This window comes from Saccopteryx leptura, chromosome 2 (genome assembly GCF_036850995.1).
Source record: "Saccopteryx leptura isolate mSacLep1 chromosome 2, mSacLep1_pri_phased_curated, whole genome shotgun sequence".
Taxonomy (NCBI): Eukaryota; Metazoa; Chordata; class Mammalia; order Chiroptera; family Emballonuridae; genus Saccopteryx; species Saccopteryx leptura.
Genome location: NC_089504.1, coordinates 332,720,664 through 332,744,251, shown reverse-complemented (window position 1 = coordinate 332,744,251; position 23,588 = coordinate 332,720,664). Strand labels below are relative to the sequence as shown.

The 23,588-nt window shown below is 50.3% G+C and overlaps 1 protein-coding gene across 3 annotated transcripts in view; it reads right to left on the bottom strand.

Moving 5' to 3' along the window:
- Nucleotides 1–11,028: 11,028 nt before the first annotated feature.
- SLC43A2 (solute carrier family 43 member 2) overlaps nucleotides 11,029–23,588 on the bottom strand; it is a 61,797-nt gene continuing 49,237 nt past the window's right edge. For all 3 annotated transcript variants that reach the window (XM_066363549.1, XM_066363551.1, XM_066363550.1), the window contains exons 10-14: nucleotides 20,824–20,962; nucleotides 19,205–19,334; nucleotides 15,491–15,564; nucleotides 14,147–14,270; nucleotides 11,029–13,616 (exon numbers count right to left, since the gene is read on the bottom strand). In XM_066363549.1, the coding sequence (XP_066219646.1) occupies nucleotides 13,455–13,616; nucleotides 14,147–14,270; nucleotides 15,491–15,564; nucleotides 19,205–19,334; nucleotides 20,824–20,962 (629 nt within the window). In that variant the 3' untranslated portion in view covers nucleotides 11,029–13,454. The remainder of the gene's footprint in view (nucleotides 13,617–14,146; nucleotides 14,271–15,490; nucleotides 15,565–19,204; nucleotides 19,335–20,823; nucleotides 20,963–23,588) is intronic.

Genomic DNA, 23,588 nt, shown 5'->3' with positions numbered 1-23,588 from the left:
TGCTGCAGAATTTTAGAAATTAGTTTATGTGTGCCGTGAGATTTAAAAGGTTGAAAATTGCTGCTCTAACCAGAGGCTCTTCTCTGGCCTCCCATCCCCCAGATTCCATCCTCTAGAATCCTGCCTCTGTGCCTTTGCATAAGCTAGTTTCCCTCTGAAGATGCCTGTAGCTCTTTCTAGCCAAATATGGCTCAAATCTCCCTTGTCACTAATGCTTCCTACACCTCTCCAGCCCAGGAGGTTTCTCTATCTCCTAGCACTGTCCTTTGTGTCACACACATTCACCTTTATTGAAAGCTAACTCTCGGCCTGACCTGTGGTGGCGCAGTGGATAAAGCGTCGACCTGGAAATGCTGAGGTTGCCGGTTCGAAACCCTGGGCTTGCCTGGTCAAGGCACATATGGGAGTTGATGCTTCCAGCTCCTCCCCCCTTCTCTCTCTCTCTGTCTCTCTCTCTCTTCTCTAAAAATGAATAAATAAAAAATTTAAAAAAAAAAGCTCTCAAAAAAAAAAAAAAGAAAGCTAACTCTCAAGTCACTAGTTACAGTTTTCTGCAAGTGCAAGGCCTACTCTCCATGAGTTAGTTCCTCTAGAGCAGAGGCTGGTTCTCAGGGATTTTGTTTGTTGTTTTGCCTTTTATTTCCCATAGTGGCCAGCATAGTCTTTCAAACTCCCTGGACTCAACTCTTATTAACTAAGAGCCAGCCTAGCAACAATTCCTCTACTTATTAAAGTCTTTGTCTAAACATTGCCTCCTCCAAGACTCTTCCCAGACCACTCAATTAATAGTGCCTGCCATGGCCCACAGTCACCTTGTTCGGCCTCTTTATAACATTTACTACAACTTAAAGATAATTCCGTATTTGTTTATATTCTGCTTCTCCCTACTGAACAAGGGAAGATGTCATTTTTCTTGATCACCCTTGTATCCTGAGTGCCTAGAAAGAAGCTTAGGACAGGGCCAGGAGCTCGATCAATATTTATTGATTGAATGAGTAAATATATAGTTCGCCCAACTAAACTGCAAGGTCCCAAATGGTAGGGTTTAGTTACTTACTGGAGAGAGCCAGCAAACAGCAGTTGTTAAATAACTATTCATTGATATTATGTGGGGGGAAAAAACAACAACCCTGCACTGGGAGGGTCAGGGGACCGGGCCATTCACTTAATCTTGGACTTTGGGTCATAATATCTCCTCTGTTGGCCTTCTTTCCCAGGGCCTGGATTGAGATCTCTGGGGCAATCCCTGTTCCCGCTCTAGGATTTAATGAATGAGTGGCCAATGTGTGCAATACTCAGGGCTGTCCTGGGGCACCAGTCGTGACTTAACAGCACCCTCCCTTTCCAAGTCCCTATCTTGGGCAGTCCAGCAACCATCACCTGGGTGCCCCTTAAGTCCATCACTGGAGTCACTGTTTCCCCAGTGCAAATCTGCTCTTTTTGTGTTTTCCTAAAGGTAGTACTGTCCACTTATGCTCCCAGGCCAGAAACCTTCTCCCTCTTACCTTCTCAGCCAATTAGTCAACAAGTCTTGCTGATTTTACTTCTTTTTTTGTTTTTTTTTTAAGGCTTTATTCAATTTTTTTTTTTTTTTTGTATTTTTCTGAAGTTGGACACAGGGAGGCAGTCAGACAGACTCCCGCATGCGCCTGACTGGGATCCACCCGGCATGCCCACCAGGGGGCGATGCTCTGCCCATCTGGGGTGTTGCTCTGTTGCGACCAGAGCCATTCTAGCGCCTGAGGCAGAGGCCATGGAGCCATCCTCAGTGCCCGGGCCAACTTTGCTCCAATGGAGCCTCGGCTGTGGGAGGGGAAGAGAGAGGCAGAGAGGAAGGAGAGGGGGAGGGGTGGAGAAGCAGATGGGCGCTTCTCCTGTGTGCCCTGGCCAGGAATTGAACCCGGGACTCCTGCATGCTGGGCCGACGCTCTACCACTGAGCCATCCGGCCAGGGCTGGTATTGCATGTTTTAAAAACTCTTGCCTGACCTGTGGTGGAGCAGGGGATAAAGTGTCGACCTGGAACACTGAGGCCGCCAGTTTGAAACCCTGGGCTTGCCCGGTCAAGGCATATACGGGAGTTGATGTTTCCCGCTCCTCCCGCCTTTTCTCTCTCTCTCTCTCTCTCTCTCTCTCTCTCTCTCTCCTAAAATAAAGTCTTTAAAAATTTTTGAAAAAAATAATAAATTATTTTTAGAGAGAGACGTCGATTTGCTGTTCCACTTATTTATGCATTCATTGGTTAATTTTTTTTTTTTTTTTTTTTTTTACGGAGACAGAGAGAGGGATAGAGAGGGACAGACAGACAGGAATGGAGAGAGATGAGAAGCATCAATCATTAGTTTTTTGTTGTGGCACTTTAGTTGTTCATTGATTACTTTCTCATATGTGCCTTGACCGTGGGGCTACAGCAAACCGAGTAACCCCTTGCTCAAGCCAGCGACCTTGGGTTCAAGCTGGTGAGCTTTAGCTCAAACCAGATGAGCCTGCACTCAAGCTGGCAACCTCGAGGCTCAACCTGGGTCCTCCGCATCCCAGTCCAACGCTCTATCCACTGTGCCACCGCCTGGTCAGGCTCATTGGTTGATTCTTATACGCTCCCTGTCCCGGGATGAAACCTGCAACCTTGGCATATCAAGACGACGCTCTAACCAACTGAGCTACCAGGCCAGAGCCTAATTGTTCTGTTTGTTTTGTTTGTTTGTTTTTGGGTTTCTTTTGTGTGGCAGAGATAGAGTCAGAGAGAGGGACAGACAGACAGGAAAGGAGAGAGTTGAGAAACATCAATTCTTTGTTGAGGTTCCTTAGTTGTCCATTGATTTTTTTCTCATATATGCCTTGACTGGGGGGCTACAGCAGACCGAGTGACCCCTTGCTCGAGCCAGCGACCTTGGGCTCAAGCTAGTGAGCCTTGCTCAAACCCGATGAGCCTGTACTCAAGCTAGCTCGAGACCTCGGGGTCTCCAACCTGGGTCCTCCATATCCCAGTCCGATGCTCTATCCACTGTTCCGTTTCTTATATCTCTTACTCTATCCAGCTTTACTTCAGGTGTGCATAGGAGTGAGCCCTTCTGTGTAGGGCCACAGCACTCTCCTACTGTTCCTTACAGCCCCACTGCAGAAAAAGAGCCCTGCTGCCTGATGCCGTGGAATCCCAGACCTACCACTTGCCCCTTGGGTGACCTTGTACAAGTTACTGAACCTCTCTGTGCCTCAGCTTCTTCATCTGTGAAATGGGGCAATGATCATGTCTGCCCTGTGGGTTTGCTGGGAATCAATGTGCCTGCTTTGAGACAATGTAAGTAGATCCATTTTGTGCAGTATGTGGCACATTCCCATATTATTATTGTTGGGGGGAGGGTGTTGTGAGGAAGGGGGGATGGACATTGCTGCCTCTCAAAGATATTTCTCATGCTCCAGGCTTAAAAAGAAAGAGGGTCATCTCCACTGTCAGGGATCTTTCTGGCTCTCGTGTCTCCCTTTCCTTGTCTCCCTCCCTCTCTCTATCTCTGTCTGTACTTCTCTATCTTCTCTCCATCTCTCTAGCTCCCTCTCCAGCTCTCCTCACTCTCTCTGTCTTTGTCTCTATATCTCGCCTCTGTGTCTGTGTTTTTGTATCTTTCTGTCTTCAATGTCTCTTATCTCTCCTCTGTCCCTTTGCATTTCTCTCTTTACTCCCTCCCTGTCTCTCCCCACGCCTGTCGTCAGTCTTCCTCACTCTGCAACCTGTGTCTCTTTCATCTTCTCTTTGTAGCTGCCTCCTTTCCCCGTATCTGTCTGTTCTCTGTTCTGTCTTGTTTTCTCTCTCTTGATTTTTTTGTCTTGGTGTCTGTGCATCTCATGATTCTGGCCCCTGGATGGTTTCTCCTGGCTGGCTGGCCCTCATTACTGCCTTGATCACAGACACGCCTGTAACCCATCTCTGGGTATCTAGGGGAGACTGTGTTTCACTCTTTCCATCTTCTGCTCTGTTCTTCCTGGCTGCTGAGAGCATGCTCTTCTCCCAGCTTCTGTCTCAGTCTGTTTCAGCCTCTTTTCATTTGATTTGTCTTTCTTTTTAAGAATTTCATCCTCCAAATATTTACTGAGCAACTCTTCCACGCCGGTACCGTTTGAGGCACTGGAGGTATTACAGTGACCAAGGCAGAGCATGTGCCAGCTCTCAAGGAACATTTGTTCTAGTGGGGAGACAGACACCAGACAATCAAACACGTGACCCTGGCTGCCCAGCTCATTTCACTTGACACAGGAGTGTGTTGGCCAGGACAAGCTGCAGTCAGGGACTCAAGCCCATGAGGGTGAGCTGGCTCTGCCTTGAGCTTTGCCTGACAGTTCCATGTCCCTAAATAGGGACCGTAGCCACTCTAGAAGCCAGACTCAGTAATATTCATTATGCACCAGGATGGGGGAGACACAAGTAAAAAGAAAAAGGTTCCAGCCCATGTAGGGCCACAAACTAATGCAAGACAAATATAACATCTGCTGGTATCAAGGAAATAGATAGCAGGTGCTCTGGGCACCCAGAGGAGGTGGCATTTTATCTCTGCTTCTCCCCCTCTACCTCTGACAGCGTTTGGCCTGTCTAGGATTAAAGGCTATTTGAGCAGCTGTATATATATATAATTTTGAGAGAACATTTATTAAAGCTGGGGATAGTGAAACAAGGAAGAGCTCTTAGGGCAGAAGAAGCAACAGGAGACAGCCCAGGTGGGGCTGCTTTGGCTCTCTAGAAATCAGAGAAAAGGGGCCTTGGAGACAGGTTCAGGGGGTTAGCCTGGGATGAGCTGCTGCTGCCCACTGCTCCCCTGGCTGCAGAGTTTAAGAGATGCACACCTGAGAGGGAAGAGGGGGAAGGAAAAGTGATGGGCGTCCTCCCAGCCTCGCTAAACAAAAATTTTGAAGTCAACATTTAAAAATGAGGATAGCCTGACCAGGCGGTGGCGCAGTGGATAGAGCTTCAGACTGGGATGCCGAGGACCCAGGTTCAAGACCCCGAGGTTGCCAGCTTGAGCATGGGCTCATCTCGTTTGAGCAAAGCTCACCAGCTTGGACCCAAAGTCGCTAGCTCGAGCAAGGCGTTACTCAGTCTGCTGAAGGCCTGCGGTCAAGGCACATATGAGAAAGCAATCAATGAACAACTAAGGTGTCGCAAAGCGCAACGAAAAGCTAATGATTGATGCTTCTCATCTCTCCGTTCCTGTCTGTCCCTGTCTATCCCTCTCTCTCTTTCTCTGTCTCTGTAAAAAATATAAAAATAAATAAAAAAAAATTTTAAATGGGAATATTTTATATAAAACTCAGGATTTCTAGTTTCTTTTGAAACAAATCAGAAGATCTAACACCACTGGGCCCATTCCCACATGGCCATAATTGGTTGGAGCTGTGCGAAGGCTGTCCCCGGAGATGGGGGTTGTGGCCTCCAGGTTTCCAGAGTCCCCACCAATTCCTCAGAGGTCAAGGTCTAGCTGCCCCTGTAGCAGCACAGAATTTATGCTGTGACTCTTCATTTTTTGTGCTGTCTCGATCAAACACAGGAAAACGAAAGGTTACAACAAAGGAAGTGGCAGAGCTCCCACTTCTGAGTTTGCGGTCCTGACAAGTAGGACATCCATCTAGCATCTATCTGCCCCGGCTACTGTGCAGGGAAACACTGCTCATCCCTTCCCCAGCTAGCCCCAAGGCCATCTGCATCCCTCCCCTGTGCCTTAAGCCCTCCCCCACCTCAGCTGGGTCAGGGGCCAGGCCTCTGATAATCAGGCCACCCCTCCCCTTCCTGGTAGTGAGGGTCTCCCTGGGGCAACTCTGGGGGGCCCAGTTGCTCTCTCCCTCCTGTTGACACTGACCAGGGTCCTGACAGGAGGGTAGCCAGCTTGGTGGGAAGGAGCAGTCCTGCTCACAACCACTGCCTTAGGACCAAAGAAAAGGGGCAAGGGCCTAACCAGGCAGTGGCCTAGTGAATAGAGTGTTGGACTGGGATGTGGAGGACCCAGGTTCGAGACCCTGAGGTCGCCAGCTTGAGCGCGGCCTCATCTGGTTTGAGCAAGGCTCACCAGTTTGACCCAAGTTCGATGGCTCCAGCAAGGGGTTACTCGGTCTGCTGAAGGCCCGCGGTCAAGGCACATATGAGAAATCAATCAATGAACTAGGGAGCCGCAATGAAAAATTGGTGTTTCTCATCTCTCCCTTCCTGTCTGTCCCTCTCTCTGACTCTGTCTCTGCCACACACACAAAAAAAGGGGGGCAAGGATGATCTCCCTCCCCTAGAATGAGAATTCACAAGCAGACTTATCTTCCCACTTCCCACTGAAAAGGCCCCCTACTTATCCCTTCCCCACTTTTTTTTAAAATAAATTTTTTTTTTTTTTTATTTTTTTTCATTTTTCTGAAGCTGGAAACAGGGAGAGACAGTCAGACAGACTCCCGCATGCGCCCGACGGGATCCACCCGGCACGCCCACCAGGGGCGGTGCTCTGCCCATCCTGGGCGTCGCCATATTGCGACCAGAGCCACTCTAGCGCCTGAGGCAGAGGCCACAGAGCCATGCCCAGCGCCCGGGCCATCTTTGCTCCAATGGAGCCTTGGCTGCGGGAGGGGAAGAGAGAGACAGAGAGGAAAGCGCAGCGGAGGGGTGGAGAAGCAAATGGGCGCTTCTCCTATGTGCCCTGGCCGGGAATCGAACCCGGGTCCTCCGCACGCTAGGCCGACGCTCTACCGCTGAGCCAACCGGCCAGGGCTAAAATAAATTTTTATTGCCTGACCAGGTGGTGGCGCAGTGGATAGAGCATCGGACTGGGATGCGGAAGGACCCAGGTTCGAGACCCCAAGGTCGCCAGCTTGAGCGCGGGCTCATCTGGCTTGAGCAAAGAGCTCACTAGCTTGGACCCAAGGTCGCTGGCTCCAGCAGGGGGTTACTCGGTCTGCTGAAGGCCCACGGTCAAGGCACATGTGAGAAAGCAATCAATGAACAATTAAGAAGTCGCAATGCGCAACGAGAAACTGATGATTGATGCTTCTTATCTCTCTCCGTTCCTGTCTGTCTGTCCCTGTCTATCTCTGCCTCTCTAAAAAAAAAAAAAAAAAAAAAAAAAGATCCTAAATAAATAAATAAATAAATAAATTTTTATTCATGTTAATGGGGTGACATCAATAAACCAGGGTACATATATTCAAAGAAAACATGTCCAGATTATCTTGTCTGGACGATGCTCTAACCAACTGAGCTATCTGGCCAGGGCGCCATTTCTTCAAATGGCATGCAGAGGCCAAACCAGCAAAGCTGGGGCCATGGTGGATGCAGCACAAGGGAGAGGTGGGGGCCGTGGAGCACATTTCAGGTAAGATATAGGGAATCTGAGCAAGAGACAAGGAGCAAGGGGATGTGTGACTGTGGGAGAAAGAAACACAGGAGCCGAGGAGGAAGCAGTTCTTGTCATTCTCAGCATACATTTATTGAGTGCTTACTGTGTGCCAGGAAGTAAGCGGTGCTAGAAACAGCAAAGGGGCAGGAAGTCAGCTTCCAGGTCATCAGTGGCACTGTACTGACCCCAGGTAACACAGGGAACAGACTACCCTGTCAGGCACAATTCCGAGAGCCTGGGCTGGGTCCTTGGATGGGGCCTGCCTCAGTCTTTCCAGCAACAGAAAGGGACTTAGTGAGGCAAGACCCTCTCCCTCTTCTCCATCCAGATAGAGAGGCACACAGACAAGCTCCTACACACTCCTCTAAACACATTCACACCTGACATGGCAGTAATACATCTCATACCTCAACACATGCATGCACATGTGTATACACACACACACACACACACACACACACACACACACAGGCACAGCCAAGCAGTTTGACAAGGAAGTGGTATGGAGGTGCTACCTACATGCTGTGATCTGAGTCACCCCCCCCAACATAAACCTGTCAGAGTGCCTGAATATTTACCACTTAGAGATTGCTTTGAGAAGCCTTTTGGCTAAGTCTCTTATCAAAATGTGAAAGACATATAAATGAACAAGGGAACAATTTCTTAAGGCTTTTTGCTTACAGAGGGGTTCTGAGAGGGGTAGGGTCAGCAGAAATAGACTCCACTTCCTTTACGCGGCCATGAGATTGTCCTGGTCAGAGCTGCCTAAAGTAGGTGTCCTATTATACTGGTGGGAGTAGAGGAGTAGGGGTGGCCTTCGTTTCCTGTGCTATCTGCACTCTTCCAGGGTCATACAAACAATGCTGTCACTTGTTAAGTGCCTATTAAGTAAGTGCCAGGTATAGTACTGTGCAAATGCTTTATGTGTGTTCGCCAAGCCTCACCATGAGGGTATTATCTCCACTTTACAGATCAGGAAACAGGCTCAAGACTTGCCTAAGGTCATTGACATGGTATGTGTGGCAGGGCCTTTAATCTCTACTCTTCCCCTCAGCATGGGAGATGGAGCCCTACTCTGGGAAGGGGAAGTGGGAGCTGCCAGGTGCCCCAGTGCAGTCTGGCATCCACCCAGGAGACTGGGAGTGACTGACCTCAGAGCCCGGGGCATGCTGTCTGCAGAGACCAAGGAACACAGTGGGAGCTCCATGCTGGCAGGCCACCCCCATGCACGATGCTGCTTCTCCTTCATGACATTTGGGGAGCTCTGTCCTTACCCCAGGGATTGGGGTGAGTTAGGACAGGGGGGCAAACAGGCTTACCCTGACCACCCAACCCCAGGGGAGGCTGTAGCTTGTGAAAAACCAACCCCCTCACTGTGGGGGTCCTGGGCTCCCCATCCTCATAATCCCACAATCTATAGTTGGGGAAAAGGGGCTACCGCCTTGGAGCTGGGCCTCTGGTTATTGGAACAGATAAGGCGCCTCACTGTCCCAAGAACCCAGGAGAAGCCATCATAATATCCTCCTGAGGGAGCTGTTGCTGAAACAGCCCCTGAAGCTCAATCCTGTTGAGATTTCCAAGCTGACAGAAGTCCCTCCCCATGCCTAGGATGCCCTCAGCCGGACCCCACCTCCCATTACCCACCCCAGTTGCATATCTGCTCAGATTCTGCCCTCAGGCTGATACACAAGTACAGCAAAAACCTCACAGGGCTGAATGTGTTCTGCTGTTGTCTGAGAGTCCTGCACTTGTACCCTGAATACTGGACGTTCCCCCATTTTCAGTGTCCTTGGGGCCCAGGGCAGTGTGAGGCCCCCCACAGACTGCACAGCCCAGGGCCAGGATGAGGAGGGCTTAGCAGAAGTTGTCTGGACCTGGTTGATACTGGGTACAAGAGAGGAAAGGAGATGGAGAAAACCAGAAAGGCACCTGCAACCCTATCTTTGGCCTCTGGGAGGGCTGGCACCTTCCCGAGTACAGGTCCAGGCAGCAGGGGCTGCAGGCAGAGACCAGGAGGGTGTGGAAGAAGCCAACAAGGGAACATCTAGACCTGAGTCTAGGGAAACTAGAGGGAAGAGGGGTTCCTGGCAGTGTTCCTAAGACCGGCCCAGCTTCCTTCCTCATTCTGATTGAAACCACTGGTTGGGCATCATTTCCTGCTCCTTCCCACCAGGAGCCTGCGAACAAAGAGGAAGATGGAGGGCCGTGGCCACTTGTTCTCTGCCTTTGATCAGCCAATGGTCCCCTTCCCATTCCAAGGCACTCCTCTCAAGGGTTGGAGTGACTAGAGAATTGCTTCCTCAAGACTCTATCTGCCTCCAGGGCCACGATAACCCCACTGAGTAGAGGTATTCCATTTCCAGAGGAATCTCTTGGCTCCAAGAAAGTGGTACCTAGGTTTGTTTCCCTTTTACAAGCTATTGCCTCCCGGCTTCCCTGGGGCTATCAGTCCCAAAGGAATGTCCTGGTCTGGAGGGTTTTCTTTGGTTGCTCTCATGATGGTAAGACCCATATGCAAGCCCTGGCTCTAATCTTTTTTTTTTTTTTTTTTTTTGACAGAGAGGAGAGGACAGATAGAGACAGACAGGAAGGGAGAGAGATGAGAAGCATCAACTCTTCATTGCAGCATTTTAGTTGTTTGTTGATTGCTTTCTCATATGTGCCTTGACTGGGGGGGCTACAGCAGAGCAAGTGACCCCTTGCTCAAGCCAGCGACCCCTGGGCTCTAATCTTGAACGAATTATTTCCCCTCCTGGGGCCTCCATTTTTCTAACTGTAAAATAGAAATAACACTATTTAACTCTTGGATTTGTTATCATGCTTCAGTGCAAACAGGAAAATATGTAAACTATCTAACAAGCCGGTCCTGACAAGGGGGTATGGGTGCTGGTGGGAACTGACCCATGCTCTTGTGGGCCTAGACCTATTTCAACCGGGAACTCATTTACCAATGCCTGCTTCTTTCCACAAAGTGCTCACACTCTGCAGGCAGATAGGAGGGGCAGCAGCTCAGCCCGGGCCTTGTCTGTAACCCGTTTTCCCAGTTGGAAGGGCACTTGCTAATCAACACTTCCCCAAATTGTACTCCTCTGTCAGAGGGTCTCAAACTTTGGGGGGGCGGGAACACGACGACACCAGGATGACCAGGTGGGGCTTAGCAAAATATAAGCTCCCTCTCGGTCAGAGGCGAGACCTACAGTCTCCATGTTTAACAGGCACTGAAGCACTCCATTGGGCCACACATGGAGGGCGGCTCTCTGATGGTTAAAACCATTCCTCCGCAGCATACCACACCCCCTCTGGGAGAGCCACAGGTCCACGAGCATGCCGAGTGCTGCAAAGAAACATGCTTGATTTTAACTCAGCATTTCCCAAATTTGACTACAAAGCTTTTAAAAGAATTAGTATAACTATTAATCCTCACATAACTAGTGTTCTGAGGGAAGGTTTACGAAATGTTGATCTTGCTGTCTCTTTTTAAAGTTTTTTTTTAAACAATTGTTCTTTAGAGAGAGAGGAGAGAGTCAGAAATAGAGAACATTGATTTGTTGTTCCACTTATTTATGCATTCATTAGTTGATCCTTGTATGTGCCGACAGGGATCAAACCTGCAACCTTGGCATGTCGGGACAATGCTGTAACTGAGCAACAGACCAGGGCTGGTTGTTCTCTTTTTAAAAAATGTTTTAGAAGCATTTGAGATCTTGCATCCTGGCAATTGTCAGTTCTGGTTCAAATAAAATCTTATAAAAATTGAAAAAAATTTTTTTTAACATAATATATAAAGTGAGAACTGGGGAGGCAGAGAGATAGACTCCTGCATGCACCCCAACTGGGATCCACCTGGCAAGCCCCTTATGGGGCAATGATCAGCCTATCTGGGGCAACTGCTCCATTGCTTGGCAACTGAGTTATTTTAGTGCCTATGGCAAGGCCATGGAGCCATCCTTAGTGCCTGGAGCCAACTTGCTCCAACCAAGCCATGGCTGCAGGAGAGGAAGCAAGAGAGAGAGACAGAGGGAGAGAGAGAGAGAGAGAGAGAAGAGGGGGAGGGGAGGAGAAGCAGATAGGTGTTTCTCTTGTGTGCCCTGATCAGGAATCGAATGTGGGACATCCACACGCTGGGCTGATGCTTTACTGCTGAGCCAACTGGTCAGGGCCAAAAAATATTTTTACACAAATATTTTTTGCTGTTTAGCATTTGAGTGGATTGAAGCCTAGGAAGATTAGATGTGTTAAGGGTGCTCAGATGTTGACCGCTTGAACTTGGGCCTGGATCTGCCCCTTCCTGCTTTCTGCTATTCCCCACAACACCGTTCTGTCTCTTTGAGCCGGAAGCTCTCCTGGGATCACCCTACGTCTTGAACTCAGCATGAACCCTCAGGGTAGTTGACCAAGTGACAGGAAGTCTGAGCAGAGGATAAAAGGGGGTCAGGATTAGCCTGTTTGTCTGAGCAGCAGCAGCAGCAGGAGGGTGGCTCACACGTTCAAGATGTGTGCACAAGCCCCGTCTTCCTGGCCCTTCCCCCCAAGCTGGCAATCATCCAGAGAAATTGTGAGCAGCTGGGTATGACTGGGGCTGGTCTATGGCAGAAAATCTTGTCTTGCCTTTGCTTTTTTTGTATTTATTTTAAAATAGAATTTATTGGGGTGACACTGGTCATTAAAATTATATAGGTTTCAGGTATACAATTCTATATTGTCTTTTCTCTTCAAGCTCAAAATAGGCACGTGTAGCCCTTAACTGATATGCTAGCAGGAGCAACCCTTAAGAGGAGGAAAATAGACTTATTGCTTTATAAAAAGGAGTCTGATAAAACCTAAATAAAAATAAAAACAAAATTATAAACCTAAAAATCCACCCACCCCTCTCTGGGCTCCTGGGAAGTGCCAGATACAATTCTGAGAGCAAGTCCTGGTGGTTGTTGGTAAATCAGGGCCCGCCTGGCAGAGGACAGCCTCTCCGGTGTAAACAGCTCCAGGGCCCTGGAAGGAGTCTGCCAGCAGGGGGCGCTGTGGCCCCACAGCTGCCAACAAACTCCAGGATGAGCCAGTGTGGCTCTAGGGCACTGACTTGCTGCAGGCCTGGCTGTCTCCTGGGTGGCTCTGGGAGAATACTGGCAGATACACAGAGCCCACACCCTACCACCATCCCACACACATCCCACACATCTCACGTGTACACATCCACACACCCCTAGGCCCCTCACCTATCTACCACCCCGCCAGGCCTGGACCTCCATGTCTATCATCCACAGCCTTACTTTCACTCCCACAAACACAGCTGTGTGTGTGTGTGTGGGGGGGGGGGTACCCTATTGGTGACCCTTAATTCTCTCCAGGCCACAGACTGGATGACGGGTGGCAGTGGAAACTTGTTCTCCGCTTAGGTCCTGAGGGAGGTTAGGAGCTGCTGATCACCTTTGTTCTGGCTTCTGAGCCTAGTATGGCCCTCCAGCCCTCCACCCCCTCGCCAGGCTTTAAGACAGGGGGCTCCACAGGCCTCTAACGGGAGGCCAGGCCCTGGGCACGCCACCACAGGCTGGAATTACAAAGGAGTTAGCACCAACAACAGGAAGCGGGTCCTTCCTTTCTCAGGCAGCCTCAGACTGACCAGGGGAAGAGATGAGGGGCCAGGTGAGGGGGTGCAGACAGTGCAAGCCTTTGTCCTCAGGCAGGCGTGGCTGGTGGGCATGCAGCCGAGGGGCAGGCGGTGAGCAGGGAACGGCAGTCCCCTCTGCTTTGGCAAGAGGCAGAATCCAGATACTTGAGGGAGAGAGCCTGTCTGTCAGGGGTCCTCCTGGCTCCTCCTGCAGGCATCATGGAGACTCCAGGCTCCAGGGCCCCTCAACGGAAGCAGAGCAAAGCCCAGGGCAGCCTGCTTCCAGCAGTAGGAAAATCCCTTGTCCAGACCCTCTCCTGTGCTTCCACAGCAGAGCTCCAAGGCAGGACCAAGGCCCTGGGAGGGAACATGGACTCCAACACGGTGAAGGAGAGGTTCCTGGGGGTGCATGGAGGTCCTCTGGGGTGGGGAGGAGGACACTGGTGAGTCACTGAAGCAAGGTCTCAGGAGGCCACAGTTCCGAGGTGGCGGGCACTACACGAAAGCCTCCTGGTTGGACGAGCCGTTGAGCTTGAGGAAAAGCTTGTCGTTCTCCCGCTTCTGCTGCAGCTGCCTCTCCAGCTGGCGCCGGTAGCAGATGAGGTAGAGGGGCAGGCAGAAGCCCAGCATGCTCAGGCAGAGCAGCCCCACGTTCACCTGGGGGGGCAGGGGTGGAAGTTGCCATCACACGGGGCAGGGGACCAGGTAGGTAGGGGCTGTGGTCTGTTGCAGACTCCAATTTAAGACCCTTCCTGGCACTCAGGTTTGGGAAAGGGGAGGAGGTCACGGGAGAGGAGAGAGGAAAAACTGAAACTGGAATGTTCAAGAGGCTGGAAGGGGCACATTCCAGCACCAGAATTCCCCAGCTGTCTGCACGCCACACAGCAGCCTCAGGGCCTGCCCTCTGTCCCAACCCCCTTCAACCCCTGACCTCAGACCTACTGATCTGGATCTCCAGGGATGGGGCAGTGACAACTAGGTTCTATTTATCTCAAACCAGGTCCAGAAAGGACACTTTCTTCCTCCTGCCCAGCCACCATTCAGAAGGGGACCCTGACTTGATCTTAACCAAATTTCCCAAGCTGCTTGTCCTCAGGGCCCTGGGAAACCCTAGAGCAATGCCCCTCCGCTCCCGCTCAGCAGAGTGGGGCAGATGCTGTAAACCGCTGCCCTCTGGCCCTTCTTACCCACAAAGGATCTCCTTGGAGGGGACCCATCATGGCCAGAAACAGAGGCTGCTGCAGGAGAGCGAAGAGTGCGCTGACCAGAGACTGTAGTCCTGTGAGGCTGCCAAACTGGGTGGAGGGGTACCTGCCGGGGCAATCGAGAACCTGTTGCTGAAGATGCCGCTCTCAGGCTTCCCAAATGCTCCTTGGCCTCAGCCTGGCCCCAGGTGCGCTGGTGCCAGAGAAGGGGCAGGAATAGCCTCAGAGAACAGCAGGGTGACCACGTTCAGATTACATCCTGCTGAACTGTCATGCAAAGTGAATTTCTCTTTTGGACCAACGTGAGGCCCCAGACTCTGGGGAAGACCCACCCTGCCCAGGTGTGCCCTGGGCCTGTGGGTGTCGGGCTGAGCTGAGCGGAAAGCGTGGTACCAGCGGGTACCACGCGGGAGTCTACAGCTTGGGAAATAGGCCAAGGGAGCAGGATGGAGGCTGGGCCCGGCTCTGCCTGCTCTCATCCAGAGGAGCATTGCGTAATCACGGAAACGCAGCCTCAGAGCCTTCAGCGGACTCTCAGACCCTGCCAGTGCAGCCACAACTTCCTCCAGGCCTGGGTGGGTGGGACCTGGAATGACCCCCATGCAATGCTGCTGGGAGGGGGAGAAAGTTCTGGCAAAAATCTTAGAAAACATCAGGCTTTGGGGCCCCAGAGGCGGGAAGGGGTTCCCAGAGGGGAACAATCTGGTCTTCAGTCAGAGAGAGACAGTGGATGGTGTTTGGGTTCCAACTTTGGAGCCAAGGCCCAGCCCAAGGAGGAAGAGCACTGTGGTTCCTTATACATGGGTGGCCTCTCAGAAAAGGAAGCGGGTTTCATTTTAGCCAAGGCCTGAGGTTGTGGGTAGAGACAGCAGGCCCTGCGGGATTATGGGAGAGAAACGTCATACATTCTGGGCTCAGTTATCCATGTCACGGTCCCTGCTGATGATCATTTGAATATCAACACTGAGCTCTGGGCAGCCAGAACCCACCCCTGCCCTTCCCATGAGCACCTGGAGGCAGCCCAGGACTCGAGGGAGCGGCGGCCCCGGAGGCAGTAATGAACTGCAGAGGAGCACGAACTCTGGCTGAGAAAACTGATTTCATGTTAAATGCCAAGACTCATGGGCACCCAACTGTCTGCCCACTGACCCAGCTCCTGCCAGGTATGACCTTCCCTTGACACACCCAATAGGAGCCCTGTTACCTGTCCCTGATGCAAGAAAATGAACCCTGAGAAGGCAGGCTGGCCCCTCAGGACTAACTTTCCTGAAGTCATTCCCTCACCCTCTGTCACCAGGCCACCTGCATGCAGTTCCCAGGACTTACACGGCGGCGTACAGGCCCCCAACAGAAGAGTGGATGAATCCTCGCACAATTGTATGCAGGATGAAGGAGAGGATCTAAAGGAGGAAGAACAGAGAGTGAGCAGAAGACTGTGAGGGCCCTCACCTTGTCCCCTACCCCAGTTCCAGGGTCCTGAGCAGTGGGAGTAGGCGACGAGTCGGCTCATACCAGCTCTGTAGGGCCAATTCCTGAATTTTCAGGAACTATTGAGAACCAGTTGTTAAACATAGTCATTACGAAAACTTAACTTTTATAAACTTATAATTAAACAAATTATATTAAAAATAAAAGGAATACTCAAAATTGCTCACTTCCTACTTATTTTAATATGTTTTAATAGTATGTATATTCTTAAGGTTTTTGTATGGTGGAAATACCATGATGGTGTGTTACTGTGATTCTCTTCCCAACTCCACAGTTGGTGGCATCATATATATATATTTTTTGTATTTCTCTGAAGTTGGAAATAGGGAGGCAGTCAGACAGACTCCTGCATGCGCCTGACCAGGATCCACCCGGCATGCCCACCAGGGCACGATGCTCTGCCCATCTGAGGCATTGCTCTGTCGCAACCAGAGCCATTCTAGCGCCTGAGGCAGAGGTCATAGAGCCATCCTCAGCGCCCGGGCCAACTTTGCTCCAATGGAGCCTTGGCTGCGGGAGGGGAAGAGAGAGACAGAGAGGAAGGAGAGGGGGAGGGGCGGAGAAGCAGATAGGCGCTTCTCCTGTATGCCCTGGCCGGGAATCGAACCCAGGATTTTTTTTTTTTTTTACAGAGTCAGAGAGAGGGATAGATAGGGACAGACAGGAACAGAGAGAGATGATAAGCATCAATCATTAGTTTTTCGTTGTGACACTAGTTGTTCATTGATTGCTTTCTCATATGTGCCTTGACCATGGGGCTACAGCAGAATGAGTAACCCCTTGCTCAAGCCAGCGACCTTGAGTCCAAGCTGGTGAGCTTTTGCTCAAACCAGATGAGCCCATGCTCATGCTGGCGACCTCAGGGTCTTAAACCTGGGTCCTCTGCATCCCAGCCTGACGCTCTATCCACTGCGCCACCACCTGGCCAGGTGGTGGTATCATATTGATTGAAATCAGCCACAATTAGAGCAGATATACAGTGGAAATTGGCAAATGCTAAAATCAGGCCCTACCACCCCACCCTGCCATGGCCCAAACAAGGGTCCATTGTTAAATATGTATCAGTAGAGCCTGACCTGTGGTGGCACAGTGGGTAAAGCGTTGACCTGGAACGCTGAGGTCACCGGTTCAAAACCCCGGGTTTGCCTGGTCAAGGCAGATATGAGATTTGATGCTTCCTGCTCCTTCCCCTGTCTCTCTCTACGCCCCTTCACTTCTCTAAAATGAATAAATAAAAATTTAAGAAAAAATGTATCAGTAGCACTAAGTAAGAGGTCACTCATGGCTGGATCTCCTGCTACTGCTGATCTGGGGACTGTTCCCAGAGGTCTCCCTGCCCGGGCACTGAGGCCCTAACATTCCCAGGAAACCTGTGCTTTTTTTTGTTTTTGTTTTGTTTTGTTGTATTTTTCTGAAGTGAGAAGCCTGGAGGCAGACAGGCTCCCGCATGTGCCGGACTGGGATCCACCCTGCAAGCCCACCAGGGGGGCGATGCTCCGCCCACCTGGGGCATTGCTCTGCTGCAACCCGATACAATCTAGCGCCCGAGGCAGAGGCCATGGAGCCATCCTCAGCGCCCGGGCCAACTCTGCTCCAACAGAGTGTTGACTGTGAGAGGGGAAGAGAGAGACAGAGAGGAAGGAGAGGGGGAGGGGTGGAGAAGCAGATGGGTGCTTCTCCTGTGTACCCTGGCCGGGAATCAAACCCTGGACTTCCACATGCCAGGCTGATGCTCTGCTGCTGAGTCAACTGGCTAGGGCCTGGAAACCTGTGCTTTTAAGGAGGCTGCTTGCTAGCAGGCTTCGCAAGTTTTGAGAAGCACTTGTTAATGATTTGAGAGGTACGAGAGCTGTCCACTTTGCCACGAGGACCCTTTGTTTGTTCTTGATACACAGCCCTGCCACCCTATTCAACAGCGAGGACCTGATCCCAGGAATGTGGGTGGTGGAGGGGGCAGGAGGTGCTCTCTGCAGTGTTGAGAGAGGGCTGTGCCCAAATATGCAGGCAGGCTGCTCCTTACCACTTCAAATGACTTTTTGCTTTTTCATGACTTTTCTTTCAATGAGAACTCAAAAAAAAAAAAAAAGGCACAGACAACTGTCCCCACTAAGCACTAACCCCTCGACTGGACAGGGTGGTCAGGGCAAGGGTCTATCAGTCTTGCAGAGAGGGCGGCCACCAGGAGACCAGGAGGGCACTACACTCCCACCCGGAACTGTACAAGCTTCCGATGTTCCACCCTGGCCACACGCATAGCGTCAGCTTAGTCACATGAGCGTATCCGTGGGTGGTGCACACCGAGATAGCCAATGTACCTCAACACGAGGCCACTTGTAAAAAGGAAGGGACTCTTGCTTTCCTCCTGGACTTGGCCCAGATACCATCTGACCTTGGGCTACAGCTCCCTGGGCGCCATGCCATCACTCAAGTCCCTTCAAAGTTCATAATCTTGGGGGTTGGGGCTAGTACATTTTCATGGAAGAGTCAGACAGGTGACAAAATCTACCTTGCTCACAATCTCTGCCAAGAGTCAAGTTTCAAAAGCATCAGAAACCTGTGGGATGAAATTAAGCTTTTGAACCCAGATGCCAAGTGATCATCATAATCTTTTTCCACTCTCTACAATGTATAGACCCTGTAGGCTCTCTTGCATCTGAGGAACAGATGTTTCCATCAACACCAGATTAGCCAGACTTCTTGGGACATCAGATTTAAGCTGTTTGAGCAATGCAAAATGAGTAGCCACATAGCTACCCAACACAGTTCTGGAAAATGGTATGACGGTAGCGTTTGTGGTATGCAAATCAAAAGGAACATGGACAAAGACTTAACTTTGGCAGGGGAGGGGGGTGTGAATACACAATACAGTGTGCGGGTGATGTGTTGTAGAATTATGCACCTGAAACCTGTATAATTGTGTTAACCAGTGTCACCCCAATACTTTTAATAAAAAGGGGGAAAGACTAAGGAACAATATACCTTCCTAAAGAAGAGTCTTTTGTGAAAGGCAATCCCAAGGTCATTTACAGCTCACTCCCAGCACCAAGCACAAAGCTTGGCAGGTAAGAGGCTCTTGGTAAATAGAAGGACACTGGTTGGTTGAATTAATTGAATGAAAAGTCACCATTCTCTTTGTTGAAGACTTTTTTTTTTTAAGAGACAGAGAGAGTCAGCGAGAGGGATAGATAGGGACAGACAGACAGAAACGGAGAGAGATGAGAAGCATCAATCATCAGTTTTTCGTTGTGACACCTTAGTTGTTCATTGATTGCTTTCTCATATGTGCCTTGACCGTGGGGCTACAGCAGACCGAGTAACCCCTTGCTCAAGCCAGCGACCTTGGGTCCAAGCTGGTGAGCTTTTGCTCAAACCAGATGAGCCTGCGGTCAAGCTGGCGACCTCGGGGTCTCGAACCTGGGTCCTCCACAACCCAGTCCAATGCTCTATCCACTGTGCCACTGCCTGGTCAGGCTCTTTGTTGATGGCTTTCATGACACATCATGTATCTTTTAGTCTTACTGTCCCCTTACTTCACCCTTTCCCAACACCCACCTGTAGAGGGAGGTTGGGAATGAGGCAGGTCACCCCAAAGCCCACGAGCAGCAGGTTTGTGAAGGCAAAAGCCCGCATGGCGTTGGTGACCTTCTGGATCTGCCGGTCCCGCTTCTTCTTCGTCTGACCTCTGCAGAGACAGAGAGCACACACTGGAGCTAGGGGCTCCCTGGAGGAGCACGGGCTCTCTCGGGAAGTCAGACCCTGGGAGTCACAGCCTGTGGACAACTCAAGACTCAAGAGACCACCCAAGCAGGTTTTAGGAACTGTTGGGGCTAGACCAGCACTAGGGACATTCCTACTGCGCCCTGTTGACTGTGTGCTGAGCAGGAACCTCAGTGGAGAGGTCAGATACGAGGTGGTCCTCAACACACTGCACTGCTTTAGTGAAGACGGAGCTCAAACCACGTGGAAGGAAGGAGCAGAGTGTGCCCAAGTTAGGATGTGGCAAAGCCCCACTTCATCACTGGCTTCAACTTCACCTGAATCCTATAGGGGTTTGACAACAGGGCATATGATAAGCCAAATAAAAGAGTGAGTGGATTTCCCCTTGGGGAGGAGCTGGAGGGAATGAAGTAGAAACAAATATGCAGCAGATGGAACTGGAATGGGCACAAATAACCTCTTAGCTGTAGGACCTGACCTAGATAACAAAGCATTCTCTGTAATTATTCCCTTGAATTAATAGGTGAATTCACTATTACTGATTCTAGTCTCACCACCCACAGATACCCCATGGACAACTGTATGACATCCAAGAAGGAACACCAAGTGCTGAGAGATGTGTAAGAAGTCTCAGACCCACCACTTCCTCACTATGTGACCTCAGGCAAGCTACTCAAATTCCTAGCTTCAGTTCCCCCATCTGTAAAATGGGCATCACACTAGCACACACGTCAGAAAGCTGCTGAGGCTTAACTGAGACATTGTGCATTAAGTTCTTGGCACAGCGCCTCATACAATAAACACTAGTTTATTATACTAAGGTGGAGTCACAGAAGACGGCATTTAACTCATCCTCTGATCTTAAGAGCCCAAGCCTGACATAAATTAGGGCTCTAGTACCTTAATGCTCATGATCATGAACCAACCTATTAACACCTATTACAGTTACAAGAGGTCACTGATCCCACCAAGAGTGAGCCTGGTAGGCAAGGCAGCACTGCTTTAAGATCTTTCACCCATTGTGCTACTCATGGTAAGGAGCTCAATGTGGTTGTAAAAGTGGAGTGGTTTGATATCCAGTGTCTGCATACAGACCCTCCTCTTGTTTCTCTTGTTTCATCTAATTCACTGTTTCCCAAACATCAGCCTACCAAAGAATTCCCATAAAGAAGCAATAGATCTGAATGTGTGCTGACTGAATGAGTGTCTTAAAAGCCTTGGGCGAGTCTTAAAGCCCTCTTACCATTCCTGCTGACTTTAAATCCTCCCATCCAAGTACTAACCAGGCCCGACCCTGCTTAGCTTCCGAGATCAGACGAGATCGGGCGCGTTCAGGGTGGTATGGCCGTAGACTTAAATCCTAACCACTCCCCCACCCTGCCCTTGTCTAACATCTGACTTGAGGGCTTCTTTCTCTGGAGGCAGAGAGCCGGGCACAGGTCCTGCCTACGCACTGGTTGGTGTCTTTCTCCTCGGGCTCCTCGGAGGCATCTTCACATTCCTTCAGCCTCCAGTCCATGATGCAGCCGATGACGGGGGCTGTCAGCAGGCAGAGCAGCTGGAGCACACCGAAAATGGAGGTGTAGAGGCTAACTGGGGAGGAAGATGGGTTGTGTCACAGGAGGCTCCTGACAAGGCCTGGGGCACATACCAGACAAAGTCTGAGACCCCACAGGCCTTTCTGGGGTCTTTCCAGAATCCCTCGTCACTGTGGTTCTTGGCGGGGAGCTCAAAGACCTTACCCTCTGAAATCGAAGCTGGTACAAGGGGTAAGCACCCTATTCTTTTCTCCAAATCCCCTGCTTGTTTCCAAGAAACAGCTAATAAACTCCAATATGTCACAATGACTTCACCCAGAAGCTCCAGGAAACCTCTCTGACTTGGGAACCAAACTACCAATGCCTGGATGGAGGCTTGTGTAAGACTGGCCATTAGTTTTCTGCCTCTAGAAATACAGCATGAAAGCATCCCTCACAGGGGCTCTGAGATAAGGGTTTCTATCTTCCAAGAGCCTAAAATTAAGATGGGATTCTTTTTTTTTTTAGAGAGACAGAGAGATAGATAGGAAGGGAGAGAGATAAGAAGCATCAGTTCATACTTGCAGCTCTTAAGTTGTTCACTGATTGCTTTTCATATGTGCCTTGACTGGGGGGCTCCAGCTAAGCCAGTAAGAGGAGATTTTTTTTTCGAGGCAAATGGAAACTGGAACTTGATTACCCCACCCCACCCCCAGATCTGCCTAAGAGAGATGTTTGGAATCCAAGGGAAAGCATTTATTCATGAAACAGAGACTGGCTGGGGAAGGGATGTTGCAATGTTCCCGACAGTCTCCCCACTTACCAGTGGCCATGACTGCATCAGGAAAGCAAGGTGAAAAAGAAAGCAAGGTGAGCAGCAGAAATCTCAGTGATCAGTATAGAGTGATGGGACATGGAGGCAGGCTAGCTAACTCTGGGCCCAGCATACATGTCATTTCCTACCTAGACCTGACTCTCACAGCGCCAGTGGGTGGCTGAGCACGAGCCAGGCTTCTAGCAGAGGAGGTGGGAGGGGGCCCAGCACGGGCACCTGTTGACGTTTTCCTGTCTGCTGGGGCCTCGGTCATGTGCAGTTGGTGCCTTGTCACAGGCAGGCTGGTGAATCAGGCTGTAGCTCGCCACGGACTATGATGGGGAAGTAGTGTGGGTGCAGAAAACCTGGTAGAACTTATTGTCATGTGGCCCCTTCAGTGACATTGCTCTGTCATAGTTGCACTCTGAGGGCAAGAGAAGTCAAACAATCCATCCTAACTCCCAGCAAAGCGTCTGACACCCTGACAGCCAGAGCTGGTCTCCTGTCCACCCCACTGGCTCCCTGACCCTGAAGCCATCCCTCTGGGCATGGTCAAGGCTGTGGGTGTTACGCACAACAGCTCACAGGAGCTGGATGGGGAAAACCAATGCCCTGTCAGCTGCAGATGGAATTTCCTGGCCCAACTTCCTCTACTTCTTGAAACTGACTGTTTGAATGTGGGAAATAGTAGGAAAAAAATTCTTCTTGGGCCGTAAAAGATTTCTCAGAGACCTTGAGTGCAGCCACAACTCAGCAGGAGGGGGATCGGCCCTCTGAGGGCCAATGAGGACCCTTTCCTGCACACTTCAGTGTCTCCCCTCCCTGGGCCTGAGAGTTTTTAACAGAGGGTGTTCAGACATGACAGACCAGCCGAAGTTTGGTCCACAGATTGTAATGAGTTACATAATGAAAGCATTCCTGTGGTAGAAATTTGGGGGAACATCACTGGACTCAACAAAGCTAAATTGGTTCTTTTTTCCTGTAAAAAACAGGACCTTGACCATGTCAGCATTCATTATGAAATTTTGCAAGGGGACATGATCATGCTTCTCCACGGTGGAACCAGTGTTGTCCGGGTGCCTTTGTCATCCTTCTCTTTCGTTAGGGCTGGACTTTCATCCCTTTTCAAAACTGTATTTGATTTTAGATTTTATTCATTTTTTTTAAGAAAGAAGGGAGGGGAGGGGAAGAGAGGGGAGGGGAGGGAGGTAGGAGTAGAAAGCATCAACTCCCATATGAACCTTGATGAGGCAAGCCTGAGATTTCAAACCGGCAACCTCAGTGTTCCAGGTCAATGCTTTATCCACTGCACCACCACAGATCAGGCTAAAAACTATATTTGATTCCTTACAATCTCTAGGGAAAAACAATTAAACCAACAAAAAAGTTGCACCAGTGAGACGGCCAATAAAAAGGATTTACCAAATGTGTTTGTCCCGCTCTGGGATGACTAAAGCTGAGTCAGCTCAGGCCCTGAGGAAGTACCGACTTTCCTTGTAGAATCAAAACCTCTAATCCGCTAAAGACCTTCTGTGCTGTTCTGGGAAAGGAGTGTGAGGGTTATCAGTTCTGTTTACCAGATTCAACAAGTCTCGACTGGATTACACATGTGAGGAAGCCTCCGCCTGGTGCTGCTTCCCGTTCAGGGCGTAGATCCCAGTGCGGGAGGGCCCCCTTGCTCAGTGTTCAGCCAAGACAGCCAGGGCCGTGCCTTGGAACCCAGGCTCTCCACAGGCCAATCCCCTGGTTTCTCCAGGGGATTCTTGAAGTTGGGTTTGATTGGCTTTCAATGGGCCCTCAGGTAGAGTACTTTGTTCCATGCAATGTTTTCATTCACAAACACACGTCAACCAGCCCCCGGAGGCAATGAAAAATATACACCTCATAC